The sequence below is a fragment of the Crassostrea angulata genome, chromosome 9 (genome assembly GCF_025612915.1).
Source record: "Crassostrea angulata isolate pt1a10 chromosome 9, ASM2561291v2, whole genome shotgun sequence".
NCBI classification, from domain to species: Eukaryota; Metazoa; Mollusca; class Bivalvia; order Ostreida; family Ostreidae; genus Magallana; species Magallana angulata.
Genome location: NC_069119.1, coordinates 18,168,425 through 18,191,996, shown reverse-complemented (window position 1 = coordinate 18,191,996; position 23,572 = coordinate 18,168,425). Strand labels below are relative to the sequence as shown.

At 33.5% G+C, this 23,572-nt stretch overlaps 1 protein-coding gene and 1 pseudogene across 1 annotated transcript; both read left to right on the top strand.

The window, feature by feature from the left end:
• Window positions 1–556: 556 nt before the first annotated feature.
• On the top strand, window positions 557–4,954 carry LOC128163628 (guanylate cyclase 32E-like; annotated as a pseudogene).
• A 13,146-nt stretch (window positions 4,955–18,100) lies between these two features.
• On the top strand, window positions 18,101–22,660 carry LOC128164088 (guanylate cyclase soluble subunit beta-2-like). Its single transcript, XM_052827818.1, has 4 exons — window positions 18,101–18,520; window positions 19,057–19,155; window positions 22,061–22,152; window positions 22,388–22,660. The coding sequence occupies exons 1-4, from the start codon at window positions 18,448–18,450 to the stop codon at window positions 22,508–22,510; spliced, it is 387 nt and encodes a 128-aa protein (XP_052683778.1). The 5' UTR covers window positions 18,101–18,447; the 3' UTR covers window positions 22,511–22,660.
• The last annotated feature ends 912 nt before the right edge of the window (window positions 22,661–23,572 follow it).

The following is a 23,572-nucleotide window of genomic DNA, read 5'->3' as shown; positions in this document are numbered from 1 at the left end:
TTCAAATATGCGGGGCTTTTTTTCGTTTAACATAATGGTAGTTTACAGCTAAACCAATCATATTTAAAACTCTGATTAAGATCAGATGGTTACTTCATTCTTCCAGCCTTCTTTAATGATGTACGACGTTTATTTTCCCTGTTATGTCACATGTTAATGCTCTGCCATTTAGTCAACTAGAAGGTGGCTGAAAGGTAACTGACAGGTGACTCAGTGGTAACTGATAAGTAACTTAAAAGTAACTGATAAGAAACTGAAGTTCACTTTGTGTGTTTTATCTTGAACAGTATAATTGTCAACTTTTTAAAGAATAATTATATTATAATTTATGCTCACAGATGAAATTAATTATATCTTCAAATAAAATTTCACGATTGTCATATCTGTACAATTTGACATACATCGACGATTATACAAAACAATTATACAAAAATCATTACATGTAGGGTAACTTTTCAAAAGAATGTTTTCCAGTAAACCCCAACTAAACACCAAAACTAAACCTGGGGTATAGTTGGAGTCTACTCTGGTGCTTGGTTGGCTCTGATCGGTACTGATGTGGTTGTAGTGCAGTCTGATCGATGACCATATCGAAAAGTACGACGTCTACAAAGTGGAAACCATTGGAGATGCTTACATGGTGGCCAGTGGAGTTCCGGTTCTGAATGGAAATGCGCATGCATCCCACATCTGCAATTTTGCCCTTGACCTTCAACAATTGATGAAGGAGTATCGTGTTCCAGGGTCATTCCAAAGAAAAGAACAAGTGAAGATAAGGATCGGCATTCATTCAGGTGAACAGTTCAATGATATACTGTAAACCATCTATTTTTCGCAACCATTTTATCTTGCCATTTACCGGAGATAAACTTGTTCGCGATGACAATTTTTCGCGACTTTGATATAACACCCGCTTTGATATAACACTCGTACAGCAAAGACAAGGTCGCGGCGAAAAATATTCGCGACGAAAAGGTTGTCGTGAATCTCGTAAAAAAAATTCTTGCACGCAATTATGATATGGTTTTCATTATGTCTCCACTTCATAATGATGTAACTTGAATACTTGACCTAAAATTGAAACAAATGAAGAAATTTTGTTTTTAGAAATGGTGTGTTTAATCACAATATTTTAACTGAACTAAACTTATGTGAATAATACAAAGAAAGGGCTTTTTTCTTTTAATTAGGGAAACGGTCGCCAGATTCCTATGATATTTTCCTTCAGTGGATATTTAATTAAGATACTGAAACCCACATCACGTATTACTTTTTAAGATCAACAGCACACAGCTGTACAATAACCTGTGTTATTGACCTTTTTGTTTCAAGGTCCCTGTGTCGCAGGAATCGTCGGCTGAAAGATGCCATGGTATTTTCTTTATGGAGACACCGTTAACACCGCCTCTAGAATGGAATCCACAGGTCAAGGTCAGTACTTTTCTTTTGCAAGAAAAAGAAAATTTCGAAATTTCAAAATTTTAAATTGCATGTATATTTAATATTGGTCTTATCCAGACTCTTGTGTTATAACAACCATGATACAAGGACTAGTCACCATCGAGAACTATTTGTGATGACAAAGTGAACCTCGTTAAAAAATTCCTACAAGCGAATAAAAGTTTATGTACAGTATATATACAAGTTAATACTACAGAAATCGAACAACTGTTGCGTTAATAAATACTGTATGCAGGGAAATATTTGCCACTGTTTTACTTTCGCTCCTTTCGCCTTTGTTGACCGCGGGTGGTTTTAAGACTGAGTGAACTGTAAAGTGGCAGAGTTTTTTTCTCTCTTTTACACACCTTTGTCAGTTCGAATTTAAGACGGAATGAAACTTTTCACAAGTGTAGAAGGGCGAAAAGAACACTCAGCGAAAATAACGCTGGAAACAGTTCTTTTTCTCGCCCCGTGCTACTTTTTAAACCCACTTCTAATGCATATACCCTAAAGAAAACAACTCCTTAAATCAAAGTGCGTTAATGTCCATGGTTTGATAGCTGGTCGATATATGCCATTCACATTTAGGGTTCAGCCAATTCATTTCTTTGTCTTTTTATGAGGTTTTATTAATTTCTAACCGGGATTTATTTCTTTGGTCAGAATAGGTATGGTACATTAGGACCCGATTTTGCTTTAGAAAACAAATTAAGTTCTCGGTGATATATTGTAATAAAAACATATTAACATATCACGATACTAAAAATCATATTTATTAGTTTAACGCTATGTATTATTCTATTTTAAGTCCAAAGAAATATAATTAGCACCAGGGACAGACTAAACAAAAAAGTATTATGCCTACGAAAACAAATTAATTTTTCTATTATCTGCCGACGTCATTGCGTGAGTTTATCTCACCGCTACATGTAGTTAATCACTTGAAAGCGAGAATAATTGTTAATCTTAACTGCGGTTGTTTCAGTATTCGTGGGCATTCATTTTTCGTGGGTTAAATAAACATCACAGGTTCACGTATTCCTAAGTCCGTGGATAATGATCCCATCAAGACAATGTGTAATTTATAAATTTACACTTTGGTCGCGTATCAATGTTGTCGCAAAACAAGATTATTTATAGGACGTCGACATTATTAGTGGCGATTCTTTCATTATGTTTGATTTACGGAAGTCATTCATAAAAAAAAAAAAATTGAGATAAAATTGAATATACAACAATGTTATCCCGAATGTCTCATCAGCGATTGAATTCGTAAAGCCAAGAAATACGATAGATCGGAATTATTAGGCAGTAAACATCGGGAAAAAAACCAGTGATATTATTCCATATAAGCATACCTTTAATCCAAAAAATCAGAACATAACTACAATAATTCATCAACTAAATAACACCCTCATTAACGGCCAATCCACGAAAGAAAATTTACAAAGATGTGAAACTCATTAACAGCAGACGTCAGCCTAATATTTATACGAATATTGTGCACCTCCCATTTTGAAAACAAACACATGGTTACTAAGTTTAGAAACCCACGGTGCGGGACCTGTGACCATATTCAAAGGAATCTTAGTACAACCTATCGGAAAACAATTTATCATAAAGACGGACATGTCGTGTGACCAAAAAAGTGTTATATGTAATAACATTTCCAGGTTGCTACGAGTACTTTATTGGCGAAACGAAAAATATACACTGAATGTGGATATACAGTAAAACAAGGTTATAGCGAATACGCTTATAATGAATTGACGCTTACAGCGAAGTGAATTTCATTTCCGCGTGACTTAATAACAAGTTGTAAACTTGACGGATATAACAAATTACGCTTATAACGAAGTAATATTGCCCATCCCAGGGATTTCGATATAACCGTGGTTTATTGTATTCAATATTAATTAATTAATCTCAATTTCTTAGGAATGTCCTCAGTAAATCAAGGATATTGGAAGAATCTTCACCAGTTAGATCAAGGTCCTGTAAATTAACTTTATTTTGCGGCGACATTGATTCGCGACAAAAATGTAGATTACTATGGAATTATTTAAATTCATGGGAGTCACTTTTCGTGGATTGTGGGTTTTTTGCTTAATTGTGGGAATGTAATTTTGTGGATGCGTCGGGTTTCAGTTTTAGTAAGAAAACGTTTTCTTTCAAAAATCTTTTGTGGAGGATTTGAATTCGCGGAAGAGGGCTATCCATGAATGCCACGAAAATTTAGCCATTAAGAATTCTAATGATTCCACAATGTCTGGAATAGAAATACCAGAGACTTTTGATGTCTGGCTCGCGGCGAAAAACATTAGCGATAACGAGGCTATCGTGATCCTTTTCAAAATTCTCGCGAGCGATCCAAAGTTGGGTAAACGTAAGTCCTAACTGGCAATCGAACCAATACTCTGAAGTTTGGTTCATCAACTCTTTCTTTGATCTCTTTTCACAGGCGGACGTATTCATTTGAGCTCAGACACGTACAAGCTTATCAAACAGACAGGGATATTTACGACAGTGCTTAGAGGTGTTGTTACGGTCAAGGTAATCTATGTCTTTCAGCCAATTACATGCAAAGCTGCAATTATCCCCAAAAATACGACCTAGAATTTTCCACGCCGCTTTCAACAAAGTATTATTTTCTCCTTGTCGATACAATAAGCCCACACATTTTAAATGTTAGATGTTCGCGAAAAAACCCCCCAATTTTTTTAAACTCAGAAAGTATGAGGGGTATTTTTAAAGGGACTTGGAAACGATTTGAGCTCAAATTTTTCAAACTTTATTTTTTCAATTTTATGTCTAGAATTTTCAATATAGATGTTTTAATGCTTTGACAAAATTTGAAAGTCAAATATCGAGTTACAAGCAAGCTACAGAGAATCAAATTCTATGTTTTGTAAACAAAGCTCGAGTTCTTTTATTGTTTACATATGTGTTGTATTGGTATAAAATTAAATTTAATGTTGCTTTTTTTGTTGATAACATTATTAATGAACATATTGATTTGGTTTATCTTAATTTCGCAAATTATTTTGTCAAAAAAATTGTAATTTCTGTACTTAGCATAATTTGTAAACAAATATAAGACTCGAGCTTTGTTTACACACCAACAACTTCTTTCCTCTGGTTCTCGCTTGTAACAAGACTTCTAGCATTCAAAATTTGGTGAATCATTCAAAATACAAAAAAAAAACCTATTATATACATAAAAATCAAAAATAAAATTTTCATATGCAATCGTGTTTAGGTCCCTTTAATATATAATGGATTTTTTTTCTTGAAACAGGGAAAGGGTGAGATGACGACATACTGGCTTATTTTTTCCTGTCAGAGCTCTCAGGTGAAAATCCGCGAAATAGTGCAGGCTGAAAATAGCAGTAAAACGCGTGGAGGAGTACAGTTTATATAGACAGACACACTGCCTCTTTGTTAAGGAAATTGATAATGGAGCAAGGTTTACACATTTTAATGATATTGTACCAATAAAATGAATTGAAAAAAGGAATAAGAATTTTTTAAGATGTTACTGAAACAGGTGACTTAAAGGTAACTGACAGGTACCGATCGAAAGACGACTGAAAGGTTTCTGATACGTATCTGACATGTGACTGAAAGGTTACTTATAGGTAACAGACAGGTTACTAAAAGGTAACTGACATGTGACTGAAAGGTGTTTGAAAGGTAACTGACAGGTTACTAAAAGGTAACTGGCATGTGACGGAAAGGTGTTTGAAAGGTAACTGACAGGTGATTGACAGATACCAGACATGTGACTGAAAGATCATTGATTGGTAACTGAAAGTTGAAAGGTAACTAACAGGTAATTTTGACTGAGTGGCATACCTCTGTCATTTTGTCAAATCTTCCAGTTTCACGTAACATTTAGTTGACTAAATGGCAGTTGTTCATTCTGTCTGTTTTGACCTTGTAATTTCATTTTCTATTTTGTAAAATTTGACATGCAATATGTAGATTGGCGATTATAAAGAACAGTTATATAAAATCAGTTCATGCAGGTAACGTTTTGAAACGAGATTGAAATTTTTACAAAAAATAATTACCTGAGGCTTCCTTTCATTTCCAAAGTGATCATTTTAGAATTTCATGGAATCTCTACTAGAATTGTGTAATTTTTTATTCATTATCCGATTTTGGCATTGTGCTCATATTTAACAGTGATATACATGTACTTTACATAATACGACGTGTATTTCACATCATTTTTTTTAACAATCACAAAATTATTCTTCGGTAAAACCGCCTTTCGAATTAAGAACAAACAATTAAAATACATTTTGCCAAATTTTTATTTTGTATTTGTCTCTATGCTCTTCCATAAAGTTTTACAAAAAATATCTACTATACATCTATAAAAAACTTCTTATTTCACAAATTATGGTTGTATTGGTAAATCTTTAAGCAAAGTATAAATCCACAAAACATGACGAGGTTCCGGATGTATTTTATATTGCAAAATGGAAGAAATGGTAAATTGGGTTTACGATAATGTAATCCAACGCATGTCGAGAAGCTGTATATCTTGCAATATTTACTGGCATTGACTGGAACCAGCAATATAGTCATGGTGCGCATCCTATGAACATCAACATTCATATCTTTTTAATTAACTGAATCAACTTTGGTTTATGTATAAATGGTTTTCAATGTGGTTTTTTTATAAGTAAAGACTGTGCATGGTCCACTTTATTTGGAAAATTACAATAAAAGGAGTATTGCAGAAATTTAACGGAAAAATCAAAACAATAAAACAATAACAATGAGCCTTTATATTAAAATTAAATACCCGACGGAAGGTAACTTTTATATCTATAAGATCTGGAACCATTCTGTATATCATACGAATTAAAGTGCTAAATATTCGTTTATTACCATAGGAATATAATAGGAATTTACAGTAGTAAAAAGCTTCACATTTGCAACATGTTTTCAGATTTAATTCGCGGATATGTTAAGGCTGCCCGATTAATTTCACAGCGATATGTAGAACGTCACTTGTCTGTACTTCATAAGATATGACGTCATAGTTAACTTTGACGTCACGATCTGTATTCCTTTCGATCGTTCTTAGGGAATGTATCGTAACATAATAAGTGATATTCATAGTGCATAATATAAAACCGCTTCGTTCCTTTACATAGACACTGTTATAAATACTAGTGATACTAAATTCAATATCACCGATATGGAGTATTAAAAAAATCAACAGTTTTAAAGCTTCGTAATAGGTAAATAACTATTCATAAACTAATGGTTTTGAGACTCCCCCTGCTACGTGTAATCTAATGAATGGTGATATGTATTTAAGAAATGAACTCAATGTCTACCCAAGTTATACTCGTATAACCTGGGTTGGGGCAATTTACGCTTTATAATCCGCGAAGCGGATTATAAAAAAGCGTAAATTGCTCCAACCCAGGTTATACGAGTATAACTTGGGTAGATATTGAGTTCATTCCTTATAATTTAATTTTCTGGAATTTGCTGTACAAATTGAGTCCGTTTTACTTTTAAAAATGATATAAATCTGTTCAAAATTCAAACGTAACGTCAAGTGAATTAGTACGTGTCTTGTGACGTGCAAACCAGGTTATACAAATTTAACTAAATTTTTCTATCCAATCAAATGCCGCGTTACAACCAGAATTAAATTATATGCATATAAAAACCGTGTTAGAATACACCCGTCACGTGCTTAAGAAAAATATATGACGTCACAAAAATACATCAACTATAGTGTTAGATGTCACTGTTAATTTATGTAATAAAAGTTTAAAGAAACTTGCTCGGTTAAAGTATTTTTCGATAATTAAAATAGTATCATTTTTCGATATATATTTAGCTTCGGACAGCCTTAACATAGCCGCGTTGTTCCTCAACTAACTCCAAACTAACTCCAAACTCTGAGCCCTCATTTTAATTTATAACAATATGCGTGGATCTAGAATTTTTTTTTCTAGAGGAGGACTGACAGATTCTGGTTTAAGCAGGAGGATCCAAGGCCCTTTTTTTAAAAGGTAAAGCTAATCTGAAAGTTATATATTTAACATTAATAGGGAAGAACGGGACCCCGAACTCCAGATCAGCGCATGCATAAGAAGCATATCATCTACAGTGTTTAATTCTTTCCTTTACAGCTTTAGCTAAATTGTCATCGTTGCTGTGCTTTAGTGACTCCTCATAGGCGCTTAAAGCCTGTCCTAGATTCCCTGACAGCTGATGACATATTCCCAGAATGTCCCAAGCGATGTCTCTGGCGTGTCCGACATATCGGTCAATGTCTGTATTTAGGAAGGAATGTAACGTCTGAATGGAACGATAAGCATTAGGGCTTTCTAGTTTGTAGTGACACAAAAATGTTAAGAACTCCGTAAAAACAAACGGAGATATGACTAAACATGCCGGAACCCCCTGTTTCCTAAGCAAACCAATTTCAATATCCAATTCAGAAAATGATGAATTTGAATAAATATAGACCCAGAAAGCCATACATTGTTTTATTCTTACAGACATAGGTTTGCCTTGCATTTTTCTTGTGTAAGATTGCTCGACATAATCATTATCCCAGAAGAAGACATGATCTTGATAAAGTCTACGACTAATTTTTTTCAAAATATCAAGTGAATGCGAATAATTTCCATCAATGTACCAAAATAGTGCTAAATATAAAGGGTACGTTGCAGGACCATACTTTGATGTCAGCCTTAGCAGTCTAATTCCTACTTTTTTATGTTTTTTATAAATCTGTCTGTTATTTTTGCATTTTGTTTTGCAGTGACACCAGCTTTGCTTGGACAAAGCTATGTCATGAAAAATATTAAAGACATGCATTGTAATCAAAATTTGTTCAAAATTGGAGGTATCTATGGGCAAAACTTTGTACAAGGGTAATGCTTTCAACGCATATGTGATGTCTTGGCACTGGAGAATGTTAATATCATCAATTGCCTCTGCAATGAGTCGATCCGTGAAGTGTACTTGATTGAAAATTAATTCAGTCAGTTTGGGCCTAGCACCATATTTCAATGCCGTCTGTAAACGTGTGATAGTAGAGAAGCACTGTTTTCCGGAACAATACAGCTTGTACATTTCTGTGAAAAGTCTCTCTTGATCAGCTCCTACAATCTTGCACACAAACAGATTGTTTTGTGGAATAAAAAAGTTCGGACAGTATCCTGCGTACACCCAAGACAGCAGCAACTTGTAACATTTCCAGAAACATTCAAAGAAGTTTTCTTTTGACCATTTATACCCAGGATCTGTTTGAATGCACCAAAACATTGCCGTTTTTATGTAATAAGAACAAAGAAGTTTCTCCTCTTCTTCCTTTGCATTTTTGTTTACAACTTTCTTAATGAACGATTTTAATAATGCGTAACATAGGAATTGACAGTGGTTCATTGCACGTACTAATATCTGTTCCGCTTTAACAAACGACAAACGCCATTCTATATCACTGTTTGGGTCATTGTCATGGCGTGACTGTCTGCTGCCAATCGGTGCAAAGAAGCATTCAGACGACATCATGTTTTCAAGAGTATTCTTCGTAGGCCATCCAAATTTCTTACATCTCGCCACAAAATCATCTGTTTGCAAAGGCCACTGCCCACATGCAAATCCAACTGCCAAATCACGTTTAATACGCAATGATTTTACATGAAAAATTCCATTGTGCCGAATATACATGTTCCTTTGAATAAAATTGTCAACCAATTTAATTCTGTTGATTTTGACACCATTTTTCGAGAATGATTCTTTCAAACATAGATAAACCGTACCTGGAATGGTTGGGTGGTGTTCCACAAGAATGACGGAATCTGTAACTGGATCATAACTATGCAAATCTGTTAAACTCCTCACAACACGATGCCTTGTCAAGTAGCCGAAACAGTCTAAATCTGAAAAGTATCTCCTAAAACCTTCCTTTCTGCTTCCGGTATTTATACGGCATTTATGTCCCCCGCATGCCTCATTGTAAAGTTGGTCATAGATGTCGATTTCAGTTCGTCTCATTTTAATGTGCTTTTCTTTTCCCAGCAATAGCATCATGGCATTGTACAGAGAAATTGAATAATTGTTACACGTAGTTTCCATATTAAAATGTTCTTCATTCCCCTTCAATAGCATGCTGGCGTTGTACATGAAAAATGGTAAACTGTTACATAAGGTTTCCAAATTCATCTGTTTTTCATTTTCCATCAATAGCATAATGGCATTGTACAGAGAAATAGGTATATGTCCACGTGTAGCCTTCAAAATATGTTTTTCTTTTCCCATCAATTCCATCATAAAGGCATTACACAAATCAGTTGAACAATTGAGATATGTAGCTTCCATACTGGAACTGGAAAAAAATTAGCTTCACTAACTCAAATTCTTTACCCATATCATGTTGCCAAGCCCGTTTTAACAATAATTTAAATTTAACAATAAAAATAAACTCATTTCTAAAATATCAATCTTTCAACAAACAAGTCAGGTAAATTATTAATATGGAAATATCATAACGCAAATGAATTTATATTTCCATAATAATTAATAAATACAACTTACTTGATTACGCAGAGGTTGATGTTTTATAATTGGTTATGGTTAAATTGAAATTACTGTAAAAACAAACGGTATTAGTCCCGTGGAAGAAATTATCATTTTACTGGCTTTTTTTACTTTGTTATACCCGTACTTTCTAAAGAAATACATAAATATTATTTGGGGTCAAAAATGTTTCATAAGCATGTAAAAAGTGGTTCAAAAAATCACATAACGCCTTTCATAATTGACAAATTATCTACTGAGATATGATCAGAAGTCCTATTTTCTACCTGGGGATCTATAACTAATATTCAAGTTAAAATGATAACTATAAATGATTAAAATTAAGTGTTAATCCTCCACATCCAACTCAACCCCCCCTCCCCAAATCAAACCTGGTGCTAAAGATTCTCCTTTTATTCTTACATGTGTACAGTTGAAAACTATTAATGATTTCTTGATTGATTTTTTCTCTAGATGCACATTAAGATTTTGGAAACTGCTTGTTAGTTTTTTAAAGATAAACAAAAAAGTTATATGTATTCGCGACAGTTTTAAGTCTCCTTAACAAAGCAGGTTCATCATTAGGCTAGGATCGAATTACCCACATGAGTCAAACACTACATATGAATAACATAAAATACATTATTATGTCCAGTTCTAGAAAGTCAGGGTGTATCCAAGGGGTTATAAAATATATCAAAGTACTGAAGTACTGAAGGGAGTTGATTTTATCGATTATTATTCAATTTAAAATCAACGACATGTTACTTTGCTTGGCAAGTAGTTTATAATCTATCTTTGAAGTATGCACATTTTTATAATATGAGTTCTTGGACTTTTCCGACAAGAATTTTGAGGAAAAAACCCCGTATGAATCATGTTGTGTTATGATTAAAGATAGAATTGATTCCATCAAACTATGTACGAGGGTCAATCAAAAAATACGAAGACTTTTGTCATAGCTATGTTACTTAACGTCATATCATTACTTAATTTGGTAGACATAATCAAGCAATAGTTTCAAACAATTTGCAAGAAAAAAAGTTAATAAATTCCTTTATTTCTTAGAGTTATTTAGAATCTAATCCTGCAAAAATGAGGTCACGGCGCACGGTCAAAATGTGTGTTATGTCAACAATAAACCATATAATGTCGAAAGTAATATCTCTAAAAATTCGGCTTAAAATCAAATAATATTGAAACCTTAAATTAAGTTTTGTCTTGGTATTCTATGTCCCAAATAATGACGGGATATTTTGTTTTGTCGAACAGATATTAGTTACTAAAGACAGATAGTCCTCTTTAGAATTGACTAAAAACATCGACGTCGCCGAAGTCACGGCGCAACGCGAGATACAAACAAAATGGATTTAACCCAGGAAAAAGCCGACACGAGCTGTAAAAATGCACAGTGGTGCAAAAAATAAGTCAACAAATATTTGCAAGTTTGTGTTTAACTGTAATAAATTTTGTGGGGGTGGTGGTTATTGTATTTTGAATATAAAACAGTCCGAAAGAGAGTAGAATATCTGTAAATATTTAGTCAAAAAATAAGTAACGTCAACCGCCGTTAATTGTTATCCTTACTGTAAACTAAGAGATACAGGGTTAGAAATTGAAAACTATGAAGAACTAACTTATGATTCTCGAACAAATGTGTGCAAATAAGATGTTAAGTGGTTCAGTGTAATTTTAAATTGTAAGGAGAAAGGTACAAGAGACTAAGCGTAATATAAAGATGGGGTTAATCTATAAACTGTGCGTCTTTAATCTTGACGTCATGTTTTGAACGTTACCATGCGCCGTGGCGACAAAACATGTTGTTTTTAAAAAGGGGTAACAAAAATACCGTTTCATCAAATGGACTAAAACTTCGCATATCAATAACATAAGTGTTGGTGCACAGATTAATCTGTTAAGTTTGGCTATCATGAAAAATATATGATAGACAGCCACACTGTCTTCGTATTTTTTGATTGACCCTCGTACATGTATAAGTAATCGATATATTCAAAAAATTGTATAGATCCAAGCAATAATGAACTCTAGTCTCGTTCAACCAGATGCTCGGCTGTCTCCGTTCATCTCCAACAAGAGAATGTGTACACCAGGTCACGTGATAGCTTGATGACGCGACATCTAAATATAGAATGACTCTGCTTGTCGGAGAATTACGGAGACAGCCAATGGTTGAACGAGACTTTATTGAACTCTGGCGTATGAATACATACGACTGAAAAAAATATCTAAATTGTTCGTACTATTTAACATCTGACTATTTTCAAGGTATTCATAAATAAGTTTCTTAAAAACCAATTCTTGAAGATACATTACATCGAATTTATCGATCATTTTCAAGAACTAAATCTTGTCAGCGGTGATGATTTGTGCTTAGGTCCAAACACTGTTTCACATTCGGTTTGCCAGAGTAACTGCATAGGAGAGTTGATTAAAATCAACTCCCAATAATGTTTGATGTGCAATGACACAAAGAGCAATAATAACAAGAAATGTTTGTAAAACACTTATGTCCCCTAGTTTTGAAAGTATATTCTGTGAATCTTTTGAAGTTTGTGTGGAATGCAAGCCTGATAACACAAAAAAGATATTCTCTTTGAATTTTAAAATGGCCGTGCCCAAGAGTTAGAGATCAGAATACAATGGCTTGACAGGTAAAACTTATTGATCATTATCAAAACAAAACCAACGCATATCTGACATTAACTTAAACTATAGTTATATCTGACGATTATTGTAAATACATTAATTGTACAAGCATTTATATGTATAAATATGATTAAACTCAACAAACAAAACGTCTTACCTGTTTAGAATCCCAGGCGGACAAGGAAGGAGACGAAGCTAAAAATAAGTTTTTTTAAATGGAATATTTAAAGTCCAGTTACAATGTATCTTTGTGTTATATTTTCTTGTTGCTAGCAACAACTACACTCTTTAACTAAACGGAAGAGTTAGATGTACTATTTATTTTTTTAACAAGACAGTGGCGGATCTATTGTGGTGCCTTAATCAGCGAACCCCCCCCCCCCATTGATTTTTAAATTGAAGATTTTTACTCCCTTTTTTCAAAGGAAATGAATGACCTGAGAATCTTTACTTTCAAAAGTGTTAGAATTTACGGGTTTTCTATTCATTACACTGCTTTCACAGTATAACAGTCGAGTAATACATATATCTTTGTTGGTTTAACTGTATAAGTTACTAAAAAAAACCACCAACCATCTGTGCTAGGTCCTGTTATCTTAATTGCAATTCCACTGTTTTAACCACCTTTACTTCTTTAATATAATATATGAAATGGCTAGATTATGTGTTTAAGATTCACTAAATATATATTTAGATAAAATAATTTTACTACAAATCTCAAATCCCAAATTTGAAAATATACAAATCGTAACTTACCATACGCATATTGAGAAAATAATTTCCCATATCAATATCATTTAATAAAAGGGTTCATTTAGCCTCAAAATGATTTTAAAGGACGCATTTAAGGTAGTTTAGATAAAAAAAAGTTCAATATGCCTTAGTTTTCCATGGACCACCTCATAGAACTTAATTGTTATTAGGAGTTATTATGTTTTACTATCTAACATATTCTTTGCATACTAAACATTGTATATAATATAATATGATTTAATATAATATACATGTAATATATATATTATATATTCTTTTAATTACATAATTATTAATCAACACTATTTGAAAAACGTACGTTCTAAAACGTGTATTAGTATCATCAGTGTATGTATTTTGATGTCTTAAGGAATTGTTTGACAATAAGACCTACTTTAATAAAATCATCTACCATTAACATGCTTCTACACACATATACAATCATTTATGCAACTTTGTTTTAAACAGTTCAGTTCACTCCTTGTTTATTAACAATTTAAAGCTATATAGAGGAGCTAACAGATGAAAAGACTATCACTTTCCTCTACAGCTTCATTTATATTGCTAATGTTGGTTTTTCTTAATGACTCCTCATAGGCACTTCATAGGGGCGCCTGAAAAGTGCAAAACGTAATCGAAACGAAACCAATCGAAACGAAACGAAACCAATCAAAACAAAACGAAACCAAACGAAACGAAACCAAATATCGAAACGAAACCAAACGGAATATAAACAAAACTAATATCAATTTTGACTTCATAAAAGTAAAAATAGAGAGAGAGAGAGAGAGAGAGAGAGAGAGAGAGAGAAAGAGAGAGAGAAGAGAGAGAGAGAGAGAGAGAGAGAGAGAGAGATGCCTTAAAACTTATCAGCGACATCACATAGCAAAGAACATACGCAAGTTTGGGAGGGAGAAAGAAAGAGAGAGAGAGAGGGAGAGAGAGATATGATGATGATACCGAAGGGGACATTCTAACAACAATTTTCTTTCTATCGATTTGAAATATTTTAAAAATGAAACGATCGAATTCAATGTGATTTAGAGCAGTTTCTAACATATTATAAAAATTGTTTTAATATGTATAGCATGAATTTGGACGTCTAAATTTGACAAAATTAACTTGCATTATAAAGAGGTTTTGTACCTGTGTATTACCTTAAATCAAACATAATCCCCTCTTTCTCTCCCTTTTACACACACGCACATTGTATTTAATTCGTTTTACAATTAATTTTACAATATTTCATCAATATAAAAAATAGTATGGTTGGAATGTCTCCGTTAATACTCTAAACGTACTATATTTAGGGTGAACAATATTTGGCGGAATATAATTTTTCAACAAATTAGCATGGAGGTGATTTAGTGCATTTCTGAATTTACCTTTTTATCTACTTATATATTTTACATTTGCCAATGTACTTGATTTTGCGGACACCGTTTTCCGAGAAAAACGCAAAATAAAACACAAAGCCAAAAGACTAAAGACAGTCTACAGTATAATCATCGTCTCTCTGTCTCTCTCTGTCTCTGTCTCTCTCTGTCTCTGTCTCTCTCTCTCTCTGTGTCTGTCTGTCTGTCTCTCTCTCTCTATCTCTCTCTCTCCAAACGTGAGAGCGTACAAAACATATGGATATTATAATGTATAAATCAGTTTTACTTTAATATGTGTTTTTTTTTTTGTTTTTTTTTTTTTTTTTACAAATTCCGGGTAATCGGTTTAAGAATTTTTATAACCACAAATTTGACACATATAGGTTGTTATACATTGTACATGTATTTATGGTTAAACATTTTATTTCAAATAATTTTTTTTCACCTTTATGTTGTTATAATTGGTTTTTAGTTTTGTTTAACTCCGTTTCGTTTCGTTTCGATTTTTGGTTTCGTTTCGTTTAATTTCGCTTCATTTCGATTGGTTTCGTTTCGATTGGTTTTGTTTCTATTCGTTTCGATTTCGTTTCGCACTTTACAGGCGCCCACTTCATAGGCACTTAGAGCCTCTCCTAGATTCCCTGACAGCTGATGACGTATTCCCAGAATGTCCCAGGCGATGTCCCTTGCGGAACCGACATATCGGTCATCGTCTCGTTTGAGGAAGGAATGTAAAGTCTGAATGGAACGATCAGCATTCGGGCTTTTTAGTCGATGGTGGCATAGAAAATATTAAGAACTCCGTAAAAATAAATGAAGATATTTCTAAACATGCCGGGTTTTGTTGTAAGAATATACACTTCAGTGAATATTTAATTTGTGGATTAACCCAAAAATAAAATCCATGAAAATTTCTAATGAACGAATATCAATAAAACTAAAATGCTACGTCAACATATTTGAGTTTAAATTTACCTTTGGTCTTGTTTAGGTTACTTTCTAGTGGCAAAAAAAGTCAAAAATTGTGTTTGATAATGTTTGCTTTTTAAACTTTTTCAACCCCAAAATTAAATTTTACGAATGAAAAAGGTAAAGATTCGCCCCGTTTTTAGCAATTTTGTGTTACACGCATAAACAATTAAAAAAGAACATACAATTCATCTACTGAACTGCGCCTATCTGAATTATGTTTAGGAACCATAGTTCACTGTAGACAACTGGCATATTGAATTTAACCCAACAAACTAAAAAGGAGCATAAATTTATCACAACAGAGTCCTTGTAGTAACTATGGATGTTGCATTGGCTACAATATTCGACATTTTACATTCAGTTTATTCTCAAACATATTCATAATAGGTATGTACAGGAAATCAAGCACTGAGAGTCCCCACTAAGGTTCAAATTTATGTTTTTACCAACATTCGAACCAAGCCTTTGTTATTTGTTTAAATCGACCACTGTACACTTGTTGTCTCTATTTTACAGACGAACGAGTCTATATGAGTTCAGACACGTTTAAAATAAATCAAACAGACATGGATGATTCATTCTGTCAGTACTAAGAGGCTTGATTGCGATTTAGGTAAAATATGCCATCCAGCAAACTACGTGCAAAGCTGTGTAACAAAAGTTCGGCCTAGAAATTTTCTTACGCACCTTGCAATGAAGTATTATTTTCTCTTTGGCGAAACACTGAGTGGCAACGGTTTATATAAGTATATAAGTTGAAAAGTTATACCTGTCTTATTTTGTTGCGTTATGAACGGTAAAATGGCGCAATCTAAACATTTTCGGCGGAAAAACTGCAGTATGTTTACAAATTGAACACAATTATTTTTTAACGTATAATAACAAAATTTTTAAACTAAAATTGAATAAACGTGACAGGTAACGACTTTCTTATTCCAAAGATCATAAAAGATCTTTATTTACCAAACAGTTATGTATTATAGGTTGATAAGGGAAATATATTGATATTGTTTTCCCTTGGACTGAAATGTCACATTTTCATTGGATTAAACATGGCACGTGATTGCCTCATATATCTCTATGTAGGTTCTTTGAGGATTAATATTATGCAATATGACCGCCATTGGCCGCTGCCTCACCTACTAATCTCGATATTTCATATTTAACACAGAAATCGTGTTCAGTAAGTCATTAACATATTTATAGTAGTGCCCATTTGGAATTATTTTTAAATTAGAGTAGTTTCCCTTTGAATTTTGACGTCACATTGTTGTGTCTGGAGCAGAACAAAATGACAGCGTCTAAATTTGCTCAAATCTATGTAGAGGTTTAAAATTGAATAGCAACAAAACATTGTACAATGTAAGTAATATGAGTGAAGCGAAGATCTTTAAAGTGTATTTGAAAGGTGGTATTGATAATTTTGAAGAGTTTAAATGAGTTTAATTGGACGAGATGTAAGGCATCTTGTACATTGCTTTGCGTAGATCACCGCTATTTGTGAATGAATATGTCACTTGATAGTTCTCGGGAAAAAAAAACACTTATTAGGTTAGTTACTGACTCAGTACGGACATATATTTGGTTGATCAATCTCATAGACAGCTCGGTTCTACATCTTTGAGATTGATCAACCCAATATATATCCGTAGTGAGTCAGTAACTAACCTAATAAGTAATATTAACATTATAGCAGATCCGATCAAATGTTGTATTTTTGATTTTGTATGACTTTCAGAAACAATGAAGCTTTGATGCAGTTTACAAGTTCTAAGACAGCTTCAGTAGGACTGGGACCTGGTCTTCTCCATTAAGTAAAAATAAAATATCTTACAAATAATAAAGTAATTGCTTAAGAGGGATGGATAGTTGTGGCTTTTTCTTTTAGATTATATTAATCTTCATAAAAAGAAGAGTTCTGTTTATAGATAAAGCAACTTTTTCAAATTTCAAATATGCGGGGTTTTTTTTCGTTTAACATAATGGTAGTTTACAGCTAAACCAATCATATTTAAAACTCTGATTAAGATCAGATGGTTAATTCATTCTTCCAGCCTTCTTTAATGATGAACGACGTTTATTTTCCCTGTTATGTCACATGTTAGTGCTCTGCCATTTAGTCAACTAGAAGGTGGCTGAAAGGTAACTGACAGGTGACTCAGTGGTAACTGTTAAGTAACTTAAAAGTAACTGATAAGAAACTGAAGTTCACTTTGTGTGTTTTATCTTGAACAGTATAATTGACAACTTTTTAAAGAATAATTATATTATAATTTATGCTCACAGATGAAATTAATTATATCTTCAAATAAAATTTCACGATTGTCATATCTGTACAATTTGACATACATCGACGATTATACAAAACAATTATACAAAAATCATTTCATGAAGGGTAACTTTTCAAAAGATTTTTTTTTTCAGTAAACCCCAAGTAAATACCAAAAGTAAACCCGGGGTATAGTTGGGGTCTACTCTGGTGCTAGGTTGGCTCTGATCGGTACTGATGTGTTTGTGTTGCAGTCTGTTCGATTGCCATATCGAAAAGTACGACGTCTACAAAGTGGAAACCATTGGAGATGCTTACATGGTGGCCTGTGGAGTTCCGGTTCTGAATGGAAATGCGCATGCATCCCACATCTGCAATCTTGCCCTTGACCTTTAACAATTGATGAAGGAGTATCGTGTACCAGGGTCATTCCAAAGAAAAGAAGAAGTGAAGATAAGGATCGGCATTCATTCAGGTGAACAGTTCAATGATATACTGTAAACCAACTATTTTACGCAACCATATTTTGCGATTTACCGGAGATAAACTTGTTCGCGATGACAATTTTTCGCGACTTTGATATAACACCCGCTTTGATATAACACTCGTACAGCAAAGACAATGTCGAAGCGAAAAATATTCGCGACGAAAAGGTTGTCGTGAATCTCGTAAAAAAAATTCTTGTACGCAATTGTAATATGGTTTACATTATGTCTCCACTTCATAATGATGTAACTTGAATACTTGACCTTAAATTGAAACAAATGGAAGAAAGTTTTTAAAAATGGTGTGTTTAATCACAATATTTTAACTGAACTAAACTTATGTGAATAATACAAAGAAAGGGTTTTTTTCTTTAATTAGGGAAACGGTCGCCAGATTCCTATGATATTTTCCTTCAAAGGATATTTAATTAAGATATTGAAACCAACATCACATATTTCTTTTAAGATCAACAGCACACAGCTGTACAATTACCTGTCATTGTGTTATTGACCTTTTTGTTTCAAGGTCCCTGTGTCGCGGGAATCGTCGGCCGAAAGATGCCGTGGTATTGTCTTTTTGGGGACACAGTTAACACCGCCTCTAGAATGGAATCCACAGGTCAAGGTCAGTACTTTTCTTTTGCAAGAAAAAGAAAATTCCGAAATTCCAAAATTTTAATTTGCATGTACATTTAATATTGGTCTTATCCAGACTCTTGTGTTATAACAACCATGCTACAAGGACTAGTCGCCATCGAGAACTATTTGTGATGACAAAGTGAACCTCGTTAAAAAAATTCACACAAATCGAACAACGGGAAATATTTGCCACTGTTTTACTTTCGCTCCTTTCGCCTTTGTTGACCGCGGGTGGTTTTAAGACTGAGTGAACTGTAAAATGAAAGATTTTTTTCTCTCTTTTACACAACTGTGTCAGTTCGAATTTAAAGGGGCATGGTCACGATTTTGGTCGAAAATTATTTTTTCGATTTTAATGTTTACAATGCTGTAGTAAAGCATCTTTAATAGGGAACCGAAATTTGGGTGTCATTTGTTGAGTTATAAGCGAGTTACAGAGTTTACAATTCTTCGCAATGTAAACAAAGCTTTTGTTTATGATTTGAATGTTGAAGTGAAAATTCCAGTTGAAGACCTCAAATGAATGTGTTAATCGTTAGGAACTGTTTATTTATGCTTAAAATAATTAAGAAGATAATCAAATCAGCTTGAAAAGGATTTGTTATCGGTGTATTGAACCTATGTATACAAAAACTGGGCACGAGCCTTGTTTACAATACGAAGAATTGTTAGCCCTGTATCTTGCTTAAAACTCATTGACTGGCACCCAAATGTCATTTGATCAGTAGAAATGCATTCCTAAAGCATTGTAAATAATAAAAACAGACAAACAAAATTTGACCAAAATCGTGACCATGCCCCTTTAAGACGGAATGAAACTTTTCACAAGTGTAGAAGGGCGAAAGGAACTTTTTAAACCCGCTTCTAATGCATATACTATAAAGAAAACAACTCCTAAAATCAAAGTGCGTTAAGGTTCATGGTTTGAATTTCTGGTCGATATATGCCATTCACATTTAGGGTTCAGCCAATTCATTTCTTTGTCTTTTTATGAGGTTTTATTAATTTCTAATCGGGATTTATTTCTTTGGTCAGAATAGGTATGGTACATTAGGACCCGATTTTGCTTTAGAAAATGAATTAAGTCTCTACGAAATATATTGTAATAAAAACATATTAACATATCACGATACTCGATCATGAAACATATTTATTAGTTTAACGTTATGAATTACTCTATTTTAAGTCCAAAGAAATATAATTAGCACCAGGGACAGACTAATAAAAAAAAGTATTATGCCTACGAAAACAAATTAATTTTCCTATCATCTGCCGACGTCATTGGGTGAGTTTATCTCACCGCTAGTTAATCACTTGATGTCGAGAATAATTTTTAATCTTCTGTTTAACGGTGGTTGTTTCAATATTCGTGGGCATTCATTTTTCATGGGTTAGATAAACATCACAGGTTCACGTATACCTAAGTCCGTGGGTAATGATCCTATCAATACACTGTGTAGTTCTATAAATTTACACTCATGTTCGTATTAACCAAATATTCTCCACCTTCACCATTGTATACAAGGTCTGTTATTATAAAGCTATGAGAAAAATAGTCGCGTATCAATGTTGTCGCAAGTCAATATACATGACGTCGACATTATGAGTGGCGATTCTTCCATTTTGTTTGATTTACGGATGGCATTCATAGAAAAAATTCAGATAAAATTGAATATACAACAATGTTATCCCGAAGGTCTCATCAACGATGGAATTCGTAAAGGCAAGAAAAATGATAGAACGGAATTATTAGGCAGTAAACATCAGGGAAAAAACCCAGTGATATTATTCCATATATGCATACCTATAATCCAAAGAATCAGAACATAACTCAAATAATTCATCAACTAAATAACACCCTCATTAACGGCCAATCCACGAAAGAAAATTTACAAAGATGTGAAACTCATTAACAGCAGACGTCAGCCTAATATTTATACGAATATTGTGCACCTTCAATTTTGAAAACAAACACATGGTTACTAAGTTTAGAAACCCACGATGCGGGACCTGTGACCATATTACAGAGGGATCTTAGTACAACCTATCGGAAAACAATTTATCGTAAAGACGGACATGTCGTGTGACAAAAAAAGTTTTTTTATGTAATAACATTTCCAGGTTGCTACGAGTACTTTATTGGCGAAACGAAAAATATACACTGATTGTGGATATACATTAAAACACGGTTATAGCGAACACGCTTATAACGAATTGACGCTTACGCCGAAGTGAATTTCATTTCCCCGTGACTTAATAACAAGTTTACGGATATAACAAATTACGCTTATAACGAAGTAATATTGCCCATCCCTGGGACTTCGTTATAACCGTGGTTTACTGTATTCAATTTAATCTCAATTTCCAAGGAATGCCCTCAGTAAATCAAGCATATTAGAAGAATCTTCACCAGTTAGATCAAGGTCTTGTAAATTAACTTTTTTTTGCGGCAACATTGGTTCGCGACCAAAATGTAGATTACTATGGAATTATTTAAATTCGTGGGAGCCAATTTTCGTGGATTGTGGGTTTTTTGCTTATAACCGTGGGAATGTAATTTTGTGAATGCGCCGGGTTTCAGTTTAAGTAGGAAAACTTTTTCTTTCAAATATGTTTTTGTGGAGGATTTGAATTCGCGGAAGAGGGCTATCCATGAATGCCACGAAAATTTAGCCACCAAGAAGTCTAATGATTCCACAATGTCTGGAAAAGAAATACCAGAGACATTTGATGTCTGGCTCGCGGCGAAAACCATTAGCGACATGCAACGAGGCTTTCGCGAACCTTTGCAAATTTCTCGCGAGCGAATCGGGTAACAGTATGTCCTAACCGGTAATCGAACCAATACTCTGAAGTTTGGTTCATCAACTCTTTCTTTCTTTTTTTCACAGGCGGACGTATTCATTTGAGCTCAGTCACCTACAAGCTTATCAAACAGACAGGGATATTTACGACAGTACTTAGAGGCATGGTTACGGTTAAGGTAAGCCAACTACATGCAAAGCTGCAATAACCACCACCCCCACGCCCCCCCCCCCCCGCAAAAAAAAAATCGACCTAGAATTTTCTCACGCACCTTGCAACAAAGTATTATTTTTTCCTTGTCTATAAACACATTTTAAATGTTAGATATTCACTGAAAAAAAAATTTTTTTTTTACACTCAGAAGGTATTAGGGGCATTTTTAATATATAATAGATTGTTTTTTCTTGCAACAGGGAAAGGGTGAGATGACGACATACTGGCTTATTTCTTCCTGTCAGAGCTCTCAGGTGAAAATCCGCGAAATAGTGCAGGCTGAAAATAGCGGTAAAACGCGCGGAGGAGTACAGTTTATATAGAGAGAAGCACTCTCTCTTTGTCAAGACTATTGATAATGAAGCAAGATTTAAACATTTCATTGATTTCGTACCAATAAAATGAACTGAAAAAGTATACGATTTCTTAATGATGTTCCTGAGACAGGTACATGTTAAAGGTTACTGAAAGTTTACTGATATGTAACCGACAGATGACGGACAGGTGACTGACAGGTAATTGAAAACTACGTGTAACTGAAATGTGACTGAATTGCATACTTCTGTCATTTTGTCAAATCTTTCAGTTTTATGTAACATCAGTTGACTTCATTCTGTGTGTTTTATCTTGTACAGTGTAATCAACAACTTCTTTTTTCTTATAAAACACATTATTATTCGTGTTATGAGATGAGATTTATTTATATCTTAATTAAGTTATAATTTCAAATACTAGTATATCTTTTTTGTACGATTGGACTTAGATCGGCGATTATACAGAACAATTATATAGCATCAGTTCATGCAGGTAAGGTTTCAAAATAGATTGAAGTTTTGACAAAAATTAATTTTCTTTTTATTAAAAAGGTCATGATAGAATTTCATGAATTTTTTTTCTAAACATCTGTGATTTTCCTTTTATTGTTAAATCCTGTTTTGACATTGTGTTCATATTTAACAATGATATACATGTACTATCCATACATTGTAATACATGTGTTTTATATCATTTAATTTCAACCTCCACAAAATCACTCTTTTGTAAAAGCGCCCCTTCGAAATTAAAAATAAGCAAACAAATGAAATTACATTTTGTAAAATACTGTATACAGGGAAATATTCTTCCTTGTTTTATTTTCGCCCTTTCTCCCTCATTGCAAATAATATCTTTGTTAACACAACTGCATCTGGACGAACTCAAGACGGGGCGAAAAAGCTTGCAAGTGTAAAAATTACATGGGTGGAAAATAACCCTGTATATAGTATTTTACCATTAATTAGTCTCTATACTAATTCGTTAATTTAAATTTTTTTTAAAATAATCTACTATACATTCTAAGAAAAAACCGTCCCATTTCACAAACCAAGTATAATTCAACAAAAAAT